The 16,700-nt window shown below is 30.4% G+C and overlaps 1 protein-coding gene across 1 annotated transcript in view; it reads left to right on the top strand.

Annotated features, from left to right (window-relative positions):
- Nucleotides 1–1,281: 1,281 nt before the first annotated feature.
- Nucleotides 1,282–16,700, top strand: part of LOC114326105 (CD2-associated protein) — a 50,809-nt gene continuing 35,390 nt past the window's right edge. The window contains exons 1-2 of the mRNA XM_028274336.2: nucleotides 1,282–1,535; nucleotides 1,610–1,881. Of these exons, the coding sequence (XP_028130137.2) occupies nucleotides 1,532–1,535; nucleotides 1,610–1,881 (276 nt within the window). The 5' untranslated portion in view covers nucleotides 1,282–1,531. The remainder of the gene's footprint in view (nucleotides 1,536–1,609; nucleotides 1,882–16,700) is intronic.

Below are 16,700 nucleotides of genomic sequence, written 5' to 3'. Positions count from 1 at the left end.
AAGAACAAGATGGGACTGAGTTACAATTACCTATTGCTATAATACGCGAAATATTCGCTAGGCATAATCCCAGAAGCATAATTTGGATTCAGAGCTTAACATTCCAGCGAACTTTAAATACTATTAAGACTTTACCGAACATACCTCCTATCTGCTTGTTCATGAATTTTGTAGGAGACGAAAAACCATTTTTAGGGTCATCTCCTATTTTCACATGTAAATTTTGACATGTTTTGTAGTAAATATATATGCTTTTTCTCATAAGGATCTATTTCAGTGCGTCACAGTTTTTCGATTTCTTTCTAACGCATTCAATTGTATGTGACAGAAAAAAACGCACGTCGGTGACTACATTTCGTCAGTGACATTTATAACATTTATTCTAATTGTCAATAGATGGCGCTATAATCAAAAATATAATAATTTGCGAATTATATAATATTATATCTACGAATATAATTTGAACAATTAAAAAGACTATACAAATCAAAGAAAATACCATTTTATAAATGCAATAATCACAATTTATTTGTTTTTATGCCAAATTGCAAATAAAATTTGACAACTGTCAGATTTAACTAAAATATCATGTCACTAAAATGTATATTATCACGGACTTACCTTTTTTTCTATCATTTGTGACGCACTGAAAAATGCTCATGAAAAGAAGCATAGTTGAATTTACTACAAAACATGTCAAAAAATATGATATGAAAACAGGAGGAGACTATAAAAAACGTTTTTAGTCTCTCTTACAAAACTCATGAAAAAACAAATCGAAGGTATTATTTCACATTAACGACTATATCCAGGGAATGTCTAAAAAATATACTGTGAATATCCAAAGAACATTCTTAGACATTCATGGAATGTTCCAATAAGACATTCAGGGAATGTTTAAAATGCTGACAGAGGACTTTGCTGGGACATCCAGGGGACTTTCTTGTGCTTTTGAGGACATTCCAAAAATGTTTTCAATGTCCTGTGTGTACATTCTAGGAACATACATGGAATGTTTGGTGTTATTAGGGTAGGAGGAGTCGGTAAAAAGAGAGTCTCAGGAAAAATTAGAGGGAGCAAGGAGAAATTGGAGGGAGTCTGAAAAAATTGGAGGGTGTCAGATAAAATTAAAGGTTACCAGAAAAAATTGAGGGTAAAAGAGGATGTCAGAAAAAATTTAAAAAAATGACTGTAGAGGGCAATCACTATTTTCCAATAAAACAAGATAATTTTGGCAACGTCGCACCATCATTCTTTCATTGACAGTTGGCATCTCTGAGAAATCGCCTCACACGTCAAAATATCACTAGATTTTTGTAAATAAAGTGAAAATAGGGCAACCAACAAAAATTTTATTTCTATGAATAAATAATTCGTAGTGAAAAATAATAAACATTAAATTGAAAGGTTAAATAAAGATAAAAGTGGTCTTATTGTTATTGGTGCTTGAGTAAAGTTAAGTGTAAATCGTCCAATGGGGCTTGGTCTTTATAAATGAATAGAAAACTATGAAAAGATTACAAAGACAAAAATGAGTACGTATTACCGTTATATTTATTATTATTATTAATGAATAGATGATAACTACATAAAAATTTCATATTTTCAGATGAAGTAATAGTAGAGTATGACTATACTGCTAAAGAATCTGATGAGCTGACAATAAAAAAAGGTGACATCATAAAAGATGTAGTCAAGAAACCAGGTGGATGGTGGGAAGGAGTGTTGAAGGAAAAGAAAGGAATGTTTCCTGACAATTTCGTGAGACCTTTAGATAAGGATGGTGTGGTGTTCAGGAATAGCAAAGATGTGTGCAGGATCAAGCAATGCAGGGTAGTGTTTTCCTATAACCAGGACCATGAAGATGAACTTAACTTAAAGGTAAGAGAATTTGATTATATGGTAGATTTTTACTTAGGTTTTAATTCAATGGAACATGCAATTCAGTCACAAGTTAATACTAATTGTCAGTGTTAAAAGTTACATAGATCCTTAGCACTCATCAACATTATCCAGCCTCAAACCTCTTCCTCGTGTTTCCAACCTGTCTCTCCTGCGCTGCTCTCATCTAGTTTTTATTTTGCCTTCTCAAATCATCAGTTCATCATGTAGGTCAAGGGTGGGCAAAAGCCGGCCCGTGGGCCTGATCCGGCCCTTTTGCTTACTTTATCCTGCCCATTGAGAAATCCCGTAAGCAATTTTTTTAAGATCGTAGGCACAATGCTTTTTAATTGCATTCGTATTTTTTCGAATCCTGAGAAAACTAATAAGTATTTTTGAAAAATTTAAATGCAGAATGAAATATTTAATTATTACCAAGGGCCGAAAGTCCCTTGGAATGAATTAAAAGTTTCTTTTGAATGAGATATTTGAAATGAAAAATCACACTAAATTTTCTCTTAGTTTTTCACCCCTGTAACTTATTAAAATAAACATTTAGAAGTTTTTAGGGACTTTCGGCCCTCGGTAAGAACGTAATCTTTCATTCTTTTTCTCAGGATTCGAAAAAAAATGAATGCATTTAAAAAGCATTGGTCCGAAATTTTGCGCCTACGCTCTTAATCTTTTTATGCGATTTTGCTGAAATCTACAGTATTAGTGTTCGTAGTGTTCATATAAATAATCAATATCTATTTTCTGCTTTTCTTAAAAGCGTCTGTGTGTTTAACCCGGTCCAGTTGCGAATATTTTCGGCCAGGGTATTTGTCGTCTACCAGGACCCCTTTTTCTTCGATTTTACCCTTCATAATCAGCTGCTGCAATAACTTACAACAGCTTACTTGCGTTATCATTTCTAAGTATGTACCCTTCTCCTTGCTGTTTTTATCCTTTTAATGACTGTCAAAAGTTCTCTGTTCCTTTTCCATTCTGTGCAGCACCATTTCGTTCGTAATATGATTGGTCCATAATATTTTCAAAATTCCCCTAAAAGCCACATCTCAAAAGCTGCAGCTTTTTCATTAAGTCAGCATTAACAATCCAATCAAGAAGAATAGAGTGGACATAACATTTTTATTATTATCCCGGATTTTTATGGTGTTATCCGCCTTCCGGTTGCCAGTTTCCAGCTTCGTCCGTCGTTGCACTCGTCAGGATGAAGGTTCCTTTCTGACATTGCCTTCTGAATGCCGCCTAGCCAGGATTGTTTGAGCGTTCCTTTATTCCTTCTTTTCCTTGTCATCCATTTTAAAATTTGTTTTGGCAGCCTGTCGTCGTACATGATAATACCAGATCAGTTGCCTCCTTTGAATTTCGTCTACGATGGTTGACTTGACATTTTTTACAACATTTTATTATCCGATATCAGATTTGCAGATTAAATCTTTGGTTACTCAAAAATTTCCTCATCTTCAAAAAGGGTTCTCTTGATTACTCTATTTTGATCGAATTTCTGAAGTTCATTTTTATCTGGATCCTTGTTATGGCTTAATATAATGGACCATATTAAAAATTTCGTAATTTTACTGGGAACAAATTGTTCGCATGTACGTACCAGAAAGACATTTTATTATTATTAACAGTCAAATGTCTTTCTCCAAATGATACTTAGAGTATTTTTGTCAAAAAAATTTCTTGGGCAGAGAAAAACCTCCACCAAAAACATTAGCGTACATACTGGGTATAGTCCTCCGGCCCGGGAGACATTTTGAAAATTTCATTTTGGCCCGCGCTTAAAAGTATTTGCCCACCCCTGATGTAGGTAGTCGACTGATACTTCTCTTGTCTTCCCTTCTCCATTCCAATAACCTCTTTGTCCATTGCATATCTGACATTCTAGCTGTATGTCTTGCAAGGTTGGCAAAAACCAAGGTTTTTTGCAAAAAACCAGGTTTTTTTGGTTTAAGCCAGGTTTATTTGATACACAGTATTATAAGTCTAAATATTTTAAAAATGAATAAATTATTTTATAACATAACGATGGCTTAATGTGAAAACCTTGTATCTCATTTTTTTTTCGAAAATGACATTTTGGTGGCTTTAGTTTGAAAACCTTGTATCTCACGATTTACAACTGTTAGAAAAAATCCAAATACACTAGTCACTAGACTATTTTCTACAGCTGAAAAAAGAAAACACATATATCAATTGCTCTCTTGATTTAGTGTGAATACCACGTATATTTATAACCAAGAATTTGGTACTTAATTTGGAGTGTTTCTATGAGTGTTACTTAAAAGGTAGTCCGGCATATAGAAACATTTTATGAACCTTAAATCAAAACATTGAGAACACAGTATTGTATCGACCTAGTATTTGGAGGTGTGCAATAAGCTATGAAAAATGAAAACCTCGTAAATAATAATAAACACAACCTCATTTGAGATGAAAAACACGTATATCAAGATATACGAGGTTATCATAGTTACTTGGGCAAAGGCTCTATATCAGGGGTGGCCAAACTGCGGCTCGCGAGCCACATGCGGCTCTTTGAAGGATTACTTGTGGCTCTCGATTGTACCTGAGTTATTTTTCAATTTTGTATTAGATATGATTTAAAAAAATGATTATCGTTCCATAATATGTGTTTCAAAATGTCTTTTAATTTACTGACAACAAACATGAAAGACTTTGTAACAAATTCCATTTCCATCCAAGATAAGAATCATATGACACATCGAAAACTGTGCTAACGAACATTACATAAGAGTGGCGCTATGTAAAAGTCAGTAATCAACCTAATCCAGACCGATTTTTGTATAACTCTTGCTACAGATGTAATTTGTAATTTGTATTAGGTACACATTTTGCATTTAAGTCATTTTACTCGACTTAGAAAAAATTTTTTACCATATTATACTAGAAAAACTTAATGAGTAGGTATATAAAAAAGCCGGAAGGAATATTGACCAAACTCCAAAATAGATTTGAAGACTTAAAATATGTTAAATCGTCTCTTCATTTTTTTCCGAATTCATTTGAAATGAACATAGTTTATAAGGTGAATTTTTTATTATTACCAATATATGACCCAAACAACATCTGGAGAATTAAAATTAATAGAGACGCGAGAAGATCAAGCTCGAAAATAAAACTATAAGTTGACGCAGAATACTGAATTTTGGAAATTTGTACCAGAATCCAAGAAGGTACCCTAAAAAAGAATGCTTGTCGAATTATTTCCATATTAGAAACAACGTACTTGTGTGGACCATTTTATAATTCGTGAAATCCTAACAACGATCAATATTACCTAACCAGCATCTAAAAGAATTACTGAGAAGTCACATATTAATCACCAAATTCTAAAGAATTATCAAAAGAAGGAAAACAAAAATGTAATTAAGTTTAAATATTTCGTAATTGTATTTCGGTTTTCAGTAAGTAAAAGTTCTGTTAAAAAAATTGTAAATACCTTCTATACATAGATACTTTTTGAATAAGTATTTTATTGCGGCTCGCGAAAAACTTCAACTTGTGAAAAGTGGCTCGGACTATTAAGAGTCTTGGCCACCCCTGCTCTATATACTGCAAGGATATTTACGTGTTTTTCATAGTTAATATTTGTATTTCCAATTTAATAGCAACATTTAACACTTTTAGCTCTGGGCCAATATCAGATATTTGTCTCAATGTGCTCGAATTAAAAATATGTAACGTAATTTTTGTTTTTAGGTTATATTATTATGCAGAAAATCAGTTTTTTGCCTCTCCTGTAAAATTGTAATTTAATGAGATACGAGGTTTTCACACTAAGCCATCGATAATAGTAATAAACAATGAAAAATTATTAAGGTAGGTTACTAGTACACTTTAGAAGACCAAAAATCAGCATTTTTTCAAGATTTTTTTCTCAGAACCCTTATTAAAAATGAACATAAAACTTTTTACATATTAATATCCAACTCTCAGAGAATACAAAAAATATATCTTTCTTCATTTATGCATGTACACTAATATTGTGGAGGGCGCCAAAGTCGAGGCCTCGAAAAAAGTAGTTCTGATGGCGGACTGTTAATCTCAGGATTGGGATCTCCGAAATAAAAATATTGTATGGCACTTGAAAAAGAAAGGTCTCTTACGTGACAATTTACCACCATTAGTAAAAAGTTCCCAAAAAAAGGGTTTTACGGAAATTTGAAAAAATTTTGTGAAAAAATCGCACATTTTTCTTCCGTTTTTCATGGTTAAAAAATATTTAATTTTTATTTTTTGGTCAAATTGTGGTAAATTCTCACGAAAGAAACCTTCCTAATCAAGTATATTCAAATGGGAAATAAGCCACAATTTTACCTAAAAATGATTTTATTAACGTTTCAACGCTTAAGTCGGGTGTCGTTGTCAAAATACAAAATAATACTAAATAAACAAAAATGTTGTTGCTTAGTAAAAAATTCTTCTAATAATTTATTTAATCTGACTCATTTATATCGGCAATTCAGACACGTATTATACATTTTAAAGTAGACGACTTTAAAATGATATTGCCAATATTGATGAGTTGCGTTTCTGGGACGACTTTACTAAAAGATAGTTCATTCGATTACATGAAATCAATCCCAACTCAAGAATATCCGCCACAAAAAATCATAGCATGTGATCTGTCTTTAAAAAGACAACCAAATGCAACGGTGGTACTGAAATTCTCGCGTTAGAGATTCCATAGTAAATCACGAGGGAAAACCAGGAAAAACCTCGTGATACTATCCCGACATCGTAAGTATTTGGGTTTACATTTAGTTTACTCTCAAAAACTAATACCAAATTCTGACTTGATATTTTAAATTTTAAATAATACTAAAATAGGTACTAAATATGTACTAACTCGATATGTTACTGATTTACTAATTGTGGTATTTTCTTTCTATTGGATAAAGTAAAATAATGGATAAAGTACAATATAAGGACAAAATTACAGATCTAATTACAAATGGACCTTATACCAAATTAACGAAGGATCCAACGAAGACACTGGAAAACAAAATCTATAGAACTTTATTCAAATTTAAAAATGACCTAACGTACTATCAAAGAAAATTAATGACACCTCATTACAGTAAGACACCACATTTTTATGGAGTACCGAAAATTCACAAAGCAAATATTCCACTTAGACCTATTTGTAGTACCATCAATTCTCCTTGTAGTGAACTATCAAACATTTTTATTAAATATTATAAAACCATTTGCAAATAATAATGACACATTTATAAAAAATACACAACATTTTTTAAACAAATTATCAAATATAGAATTTAATCCAAATAATATTTTAGTAAGTTTTGACATAAACAGTTTATTTACAAATGTACCATTAGATAAAACTTTAAACATAATCAAAACGAAATTAGAAAATAATAATACATTAACAACTAGGACAAGACTAAATGTATCAGCTATAATGGAGTTATTGACATTATGTACTAATAATACCTATTTTCAACTAAATAATAAATTCTATAAACAAAATTTTGGTCTCGCAATGGGCTCTTCTTTATCTCCATTATTGGCTAATATATTTATGGAGGATTTCGAAACTAATATCATTTCTAAACAAAATTTAAAACCCACAGTATGGTGGAGATATGTAGATGATGTGTTTTCCATATGGCCTCATAGATCGGAATTGTTGGATACGTTCCTGAATATTATAAACGATCAAGAAGAGACAATAAAGTTTACAATGGAAAAGGAATACAATAACACCCTACCTTTCCTCGATCTTTTGGTCTCAAAGAAGGATACTGGATATGAGACTCAAGTGTATAGAAAACCAACACACACCAACAGATATCTCAATTACAAATCAAATCATAACATCAACGTTAAAAAGGGAATCATTAAATCCTTATATGATAGAGCCAAAATTACTTGTTCTAACGAAAATTCATTTTTAGAAGAAAAACAATTGTTAACATCTGTTTTATTAAAAAATGATTATCCCATATCGTTTATAAATAAGGAATTGTCAAGATTGGATCGAATGGAACAGAACAACTTAGAACGGGATCCTACAACATTCACAAGAAATAATACGAGGAAAATATCAATACCATATGTAAAAGGACTATCCGAGAAACTTAAAACAATAGGAAATAAATTCAACATATCAACAACATTCAAAACAACAAACACATTGAGATCTATTCTATCTAAAACTAGACCTAACAGTGAACAAGAAAGAACAAAGAATTGTATTTATAAAATACCTTGTGAATGCGAACAATTTTATATAGGTGAAACGTCAAGACCATTAGACGTTAGAGTAAATGAACATCAGTCTTATATAAAAAATAGAGAATTTGATAGATCTCAAATATGTCAACACGCATGGGATAATGAACATGAGTTCAGTGGAGAGATTCAAGTATAGTCCTAAAAGAAGCAGATAGTAAAAAGAGAAAAATCAAAGAAGCGGCTCTAATTATGCTAAATGAAACCAATTGTGTCGAAAATTCCTCGGTAGAATGCAGTAGGATGTTGTTACCCATATTAAAGGAGGAAGTCAATAGAAAGAAAATACCACAATTAGTAAATCAGTAACATATCGAGTTAGTACATATTTAGTACCTATTTTAGTATTATTTAAAATTTAAAATATCAAGTCAGAATTTGGTATTAGTTTTTGAGAGTAAACTAAATGTAAACCCAAATACTTACGATGTCGGGATAGTATCACGAGGTTTTTTCTGGTTTTCCCTCGTGATTTACTATGGAATCTCTAACGCGAGAATTTCAGTACCACCGTTGCATTTGGTTGTCTTTTTAAAGACAGATCACATGCTATGATTTTTTGTGGCGGATATTCTTGAGTTGGGATTGATTTCATGTAATCGAATGAACTATCTTTTAGTAAAGTCGTCCCAGGAACGCAACTCATCAATATTGGCAATATCATTTTAAAGTCGTCTACTTTAAAATGTATAATACGTGTCTGAATTGCCGATATAAATGAGTCAGATTAAATAAATTATTAGAAGAATTTTTTACTAAGCAACAACATTTTTGTTTATTTAGTATTATTTTGTATTTTGACAACGACACCCGACTTGGGCATCGAAACGTTAATAAAATCATTTTTAGGTAAAATTGTGGCTTATTTCCCATTTGAATATACTTGATTATAAAAATGCCACAAGAAAATAGCTTCAGAACAACATTAAGAAACCTTCCTTTTTCAAATGCAGTACGATTTTTTTGTTTAAGATATCCCAATCCTGAGATTAAGTGTCCGCCATCATTTTTTGAGGCCTCGGAAGTTTGCGCCCTCTACAATATTAGTGCACGTGCATAAATGAAAAAAGATATATTTTTTGTACTCTCTAAGAGTTAGTTAGATATTAATATGTAAAAAGTTTTATGTTCATTTTTAATAAAGGTTCTGAGAAAAAAATTCTTAAAAAAAATGATTATTATTGGTTCTCTAAAGTGTACTAGTATCTTAAAGACAACTTTTATTTTTATTTACACACACAACAAATTAATATAACAAAAAATATCGTAAACGTAATAATATTCAAATAACTAAGTTCGAAAATACAAAAATAGAATTTATTTATCTTCAGTTTCTTCATTTGTGGCAGATGTAAATAAATTAATGTAGTAATAAAGATGTAAATATTAAAAACTTTAAATAAAAACACCAGTTTGGAAATAAGCCACAATTTAACTAAAAAATGATTTTATTAACATTTCGACGTCCACATTGGACATAGTTGTCAAAATACAATATATTAATATTTTATATTTTGATAAAATCATTGTTTTAGTTAAATTGTGGCTTATTTCCCATCTAGAATACAGTGGAACCTCGATAACTCGGATTAATCGGGACCGCGGCCGATCCGGGTTATCGAAAATCCGGGTTAGCCGGAGAATATGGTAAAAATTAATAAAATACGATATACTTAAAGATAAACTCCGTTATAATTGAAATAACATGAAATATATATATATATATGCACAGTACCTACACATCTAAATTATTAAAAACACGTAAACACAAACCTAAGCAAACGGAAGCAAACAATACAAGACTGTACTACACACAATACAGTCACAATCGGAACAATGTTATAAACAGTGAAAACTAAGACCATTGTTTAAAAAATAATTTTTTAAATAGTCTTTTAGCCTTTTTTAAACAATGCTAAGACAGTTTGAAATAAATAAAGGAGTAACATGTGCCGGTTTTTTTCCTCGGAAAATGCGGGTTTTCCCAACAAAATCTCTAATTTTTAAATAAAGTTTTAGGTAAGTAATTATTAATCAATAATTAAATAACTTGGTAACATCAAAGCTTTCTTGGTATAGATTGTAATTCCAGAAGCCGGTGAAAATTAAACAAATATTTTAGCAACAATTCAATTGTTAATTAACAATTTACGATCGCAATTATAACCAAAATATTCATGATACATTGATCAAACTTATAAAGATTATAAAGACGAGATGCTTATTTAATATTTTATCGACAAAATATAAATTTTTCGTTGTTTTGCATAATCTTTAAATTTTGAAAAAAAAATAGTTATAATACACTGGTATAATTAGTAAAGTCCAAAGAAAGGTAATTTACCAGCAATTTAATTGCTGGAATCGAATATTATGATCCTATATATTAATAATTTAGGTATGCAAAGTCCGCAGATAGTTTGCTACTTTTTTATTAACAAAATGGCGCCCCCAAATCGTGTTTTTTTCAATTATTGGTCTATAACTCCGAAGATTTTAACTTTACACCAAAAACACTCAAATAAAAATTCACCCCAATTTAATTCTACATAGAGGTATGTTTTTCCCGATTTGCTCCGACGAAAATTTTCCTCGGAAAATGTGGGGTTTCCCAACAAAATCTCGAATTTTCAAATAAATTTTTTGGGCAAGTAATTATTTATTAATAATTAAATAACTTGGTGAAATAAAAGCTTTCTTGGTATAGATTATCACTGCAGAAGCCGGTGAAAATTAAACGAATATTTTAGCAACAATTCAATTGTTAATTAACAATTTACAGTCGCAATAACAACCAAAATAATCATGAGACATTGATCAAACTTAGAAAGATTATAAAGATGTGATGCCTATTTAATATTTTGTCAAAAAATATAAATTTTTCATTTTTTTGCATAATCTTTAAATGTTAAAAAAATAGTTATGAACAAATTAACATTTCTCAGAAATGGTTTATTATATTGTAATTTTAAAAAATACTTAAAATGCGTATTTTAAAGGTCTTGAAAATGAATGCTTTAAAAATTTTTTCCAGCCATTTGCAAAAAAGTTATGAAACAGCAAAGTAAACATACGAATACTCCGTTGTTTATAATTTGTTTTAATTGTTTCTAAGCTTAAAAGTGAGTTTATGGTACAAACTAATTACTCTCAAAAAATATCAAACATTAGTTCAATGGTTATATTTTAATCAAAGATTAAAAATGTTTTTTTTTGTAATTTTTAGCGCGAAAGTAGGCTTGATACAGAGCCGGAGCTAAAATGTTCACTCGAAGCGACTAACACGCTTTAAACTCTCGCGAGTTGTGTATGTGGACGGGTTATAATAGGTACATAATTTTATTATTTACTACTGTACGTCGCGCGGCGGTCGTCGCTTCGAGTGAAAATTTTAGCTACGGTACTGTATTAGTCTACTTTCGCGCGTGTAAATTACAAAAAAAAATATTTATAATATTTAATTAAAATATAACCATTAAACTAATAATCGATATTTTTTGTAATTAATTAGCTTGTACTTTAAACTAACTTTGACGCTTTAAAAGAATTAATAAAAATTATAAACAACGTAGTAATCGTATGTTTACTTTGCTGTTTCATAACTTTTTTGCAAATGGTTGCAAAAAAGTTTTAAAGCATTCATTTTCAAGATTTTCAAATACGCATTTTACCTATTTTTTAAAATTAGAATATAATAAAAACTTTCTAAGAAACGTTAATTTGTTTATAACTATTTTTTCTAAACATTTAAAGATTATTCAAAAAAATTAAAAATTTATATTTTGTCGACAAAATATTAAATAGGCATCTCATCTTTATAAGATTTCAAAGTTTGATCAGTGTATCATAATTATTTTGGTTATTATTGCAACCGCAAATTATTAATTAACAATTGAATTGTTGCTAAAATATTCGTTTAATTTTCACCTGCTTCTAGAAATATAATCTAAACCAAGAAAGTTTTTATGTCACCGATTTATTTAATTATTGGTAGATAATTACTTATCTAAAACTGTATTTGAAATTTAAAGATTTTGTTGAGAAAACCCGCATTTTCCGAATAAAATTTTCGTCAGAGCAGATCGGGAAAAACATGTCTTTATGCAAAATTTAATTTCGGTGAATTTTAATTAGGGTGTTTTTGGTGTAAAGTTAAAATGTTCGGAGTTATGGAGCAAAAATTAAAAAAACACGATTTGGGGGAGCCATTTTGTTAATAATAAAAGTAGCACACTATCTGCGGACTTTGCATACCTCTATATTATTAATATATATAATCATAAGCTTCGATTCCAGCAATAAAATTGCTGGTAAATAACTTTTCCCAAAAATTGCCTATTCTCCGATAATCAGCCCAGACTAATTATTCTTTAAAGAAATACTTTAGTTTACCTCTGTAATTAGGATTATGAGGATTTTTGTATGTTATCTCTTGCTAAGCTCCCAGACAGGGCCGGCGATAACGGGTCTGCAAGGAATGCACTGCAGGCGGGCGCCCCTGTTTGGGGGGCGCCAGAATGAGCTTTTTTCTGCTGGTGTTATACAAAATACTAAAATAGAAAAATTAATTTTTTAAATGTGGTTTAAATTCCTCATAATGTTAGTTTTGCATATCACACATGTAAAATATACAAAAATATGCAATGCCGCATAGAATTCTTATTTCCATGTATGCCATGTAATGTAGTAATATAATTTATTGGTCAAAGATATCATATTTCAACCAAACAACTTTGCTCTTAATGAGAATGATTTGTTCATTTTCTTCCAATTTCTTGCAAGTTGTTACTTTTATATCAGCAGTTATGAGAGGATGAATTATTTCTACATTTCTAGTAAAATAAACAAGATTTTGATACTGTTTTCTTGCCGCCTGTCTAATTTATTAATAGGTATCAAGTCAAGTATTAATCCCATAAAAACATAATACTTAAAATAAACATTTTACATAAAATTTAGTTTAGAGCTCTTTATAGTATTATTTGTACTCTGCAATTAAAGTACTTATCTAGTGTTGCATTCACTTAACCCGGCACCTGCCACGTGGCTTTGCAAGGCGCCAACTGCCACGTGGGGTGCTCACAGCACCCCTTAACAATTTTCTGTGATCTACTTGTTTAAAAAACAAAATAATGTGTTGAGTAACACAACAATATAAATAAACATGTTTTATTAACTTATTAGCCACTAATATGTTATAAAAGTTGAAAAATAAAATGAAAAAGGTGTTATAAGCAAATTAGCAAGTACCAAGCCATAATAAATGAAGTCAAGTAAAATATCTAAAAAAATTTAGATTTAGTGAGTATAGAGTCTATATTGATAATTTAAATCAGTTATTTCAATAAAAAATGTAAATTTGACCTGTTTATCAAAAATACAAAAAAAATTTAAAACTTAAAGTGCCAGATGATGACACCCCAATTCGACTTTAGAGCTATAAGTTCAGAATGACACTAAATAACCACTTCAAACACTAACACATATATGCTATATAATATTATAGAAAGCTACTATGACGCACAGCTCGGTTACCAAATTTGAAATACCAAATATTTGATAAAAATGTGTTATGGGGTGCTGGTAGCACCCCACGTGGCAGGTGGCGGGTTAATATAAAATTAAATTTGTTAAGTACTCAGTACTATTATTAAATTACTGTTTTACATTACTTCGGAAGCATAATCTTGAGGTTTTAAAGTTATTATTTTTATTTAGTTCAGTAAAAATGGATTCAGAAAACAATTATCTGGGGCCTGGGGCACAAGTCGAACAAGAAAAACCGAAAAAGAAGAAATGACAAAAAAAAAACAATCTTAGTTCTCTTAGCCAATTTCTTAAAAAAGTTAAAGTGAAGTTCTTTTGTGAGATGATGGGCCCAATAAAACTGTAACCGAACTATATTTACCGGGGATATTTGCGGATAGCGGGACACTGACTTAAGTCGGTGCCTCGCTCTCGCTGCGTGGAACACACATTTTTAGGACACAAGTCCATAATCAAGTCATTAATAGGGAGAAAAGCTCTTCCAGCTACCCCTAAAATCTGGTAGGGCATCCAAGACAACATAAAGTAACACCCAGGGCACTTAAGGTAACGTTCAGAACAAAGCATCCTCATTCGTTACATGCTTCGATGGGGAGGGATGGTGATATATCTTGGGGGTCAGATAGATACCACTCCAGGTTATGGGCGGTCAGATAGGTACCACTCCAGGTTACGCAGTGTGACCGGTTTGATCTTCGGACATGTGGGTTTCACTCTCACTGTTCCATTAGAACACACATACTGTCCCCGAAGCGGGGGTTGTACGAGTATCTGTATGTATGTGTGTGTGTGTGGAGGGAGGGGGGGCGCCTGTGCTATTTTTTGCAGGCGGGCACCTTATACTCTAGCGCCGGCACTGCTCCCAGAGCAACTTTTTCTATATGTATTTAAATTCATAAATATCTACTGTACCTTTAAATTGTATACACAATATAATTATCTAATATAAAATGTTGCATATTAGAAATTTGCTGTCATTTATTTCCTGTAAATGTGAATTTAATGCAAAAAAATTTATGCTCTTAGAATATTTTTGTGTTGTTAATGAAGTGACTCATCAAGAGACAAATATGGATTTTTATGACTGTATCTATTTTAAGAAAATGAATATTTGTGTCAGAATAGTTGATTGTTTTAATATGCTTAAATCAACAAAACAATCAAGACAAGGATCTGCTAGTGGTTTATTAATACTCACCAAAAAAGATATAGTCGAGGAAATGAAGCTGAAAAAATGGCAAAACCTCGCAATTTTTTCGTCCAGCATCGATTTGTACAAAAATTTGGGATTAGGCTCATTACACCCTCTAGTTCATTTTCTATATTGAGCCGTTGTACGCTTTTGGTTTTTTAAGGGTGAAAACTACCCTTAATTGTAAAAAAATATAAAATAACATACACTAAGCGTCAAAATTAACGCACCACCTTAATAAAAATGGGACATATTTAATGTCTCATATTTCCTAAACCTGTTGCCCGATTTTAGTGAATTTTTTATAGTGTTATAGGTTTATTCTTCAAGAATATCGATGTAATAATATTGTTGCTAAACAGATAAGTGTTATTGTATACCGGGTATAACAATGATAGTGTGTTTTTTCCTTAAAGTTTGGAACACCCTGTGGAATATTCTAGCGTACATAAAATATTAAAATTAAAACTCAACTGTAGCCTTAGGCTTTCTTAACATTTCACTTTTTGATTTATTTGATTATGTTGGATAATAAAAAAGTTAGATACTTTAACAACTACACCGAGAGAAAAAAATTCTTGACATAAAGAAACTTTATTAATATTTAAGAAAGATCGACTTGGCATATTGCCTAAGAAATATATCTTTGTATGTAAGATATAATTTTCTAAAATATTTCAAATAAATTCTACTATAGCCAAAGAAATATATCTTAAACATGATTGAACTATCACTTTCTGGCAAACTTCAAACCCATTTATCAGAAAGAAATTACACTTGATGTTAATTAATTTTATTAGACATAAAGGTATATTTTCTACACATTACAAAACCATTCTTTCTGAGCAATAATATTTCTTAGTAAGGAATATTATTATTTTACTATTAATAATTAATGTATTTAATGTTAAGAAATATATTTCGCAGAGATAAACGTATATTTAGAGTTAAGTTAATATTTCTTGAAAATAACTTACATACGGCGAAATAAATCATTGTGTTAAGGTAAAATCATTATTTATTAATAAAACAAGATATAAAAGGTTATTATTACATACAAATATTTTCCCCACTCTTAAACCACTGGCTTCTACACAACAATAAAAGGATGGAGACGCAAATCCAACTTCCTCAAATTTTCCTATTTTTGTTAATAGCACTTTGTATATCAGCAATTCACTAAAACAAAATCGTTATGCAGAAAGAGTAAACTTACTTTAATAAAAATTTTTTTATAAAGATATAGATATTTATTTAGATAGAATAATCAATCATATTTAGTTCAAACATGGCATTATTTAACCTACACATCTTTGTTTATTTTTTTCTTTTTGTTAATGAAATATTAATTATTTATCTGTATAATATTAAGTCACACAATAAACATTGTTTAGCTAAAACAAGACTGAAAATACAACCAATGTAAAACATTGAAGCAGACATAATAATATGTAATTTTCTTAATTTTTATAATCTAAAAGAGAGAGCATACCTAATCATTAAGAAATTTTATTACGGGAAAGTATTATTAGTTTACCATAATATTTATTAACCATAAACATATATTTCTTTTAGACTAACTGATTTCTTTATCTCAAAAAAATTAACAGAAAACATCATCAGCGTTGCAGCCGCCATGTTTGATATAGCGTTGTATTGTATATTTTTATAGAAGATGATACATTCAAGAAACCTATTATAGTTGATACATAAGTATACATATTTTTAAAAAGGTACTTACATGTATGAAGTTATACCATTTCTGGAAGGCCCCGTAGTTGTTTAATAA

This window comes from Diabrotica virgifera, chromosome 9 (assembly GCF_917563875.1).
Source record: "Diabrotica virgifera virgifera chromosome 9, PGI_DIABVI_V3a".
NCBI lineage: Eukaryota > Metazoa > Arthropoda > Insecta > Coleoptera > Chrysomelidae > Diabrotica > Diabrotica virgifera.
Note: the sequence above shows the minus strand (reverse complement) of the source record. Positions and strands in the feature narration are given on the sequence as shown.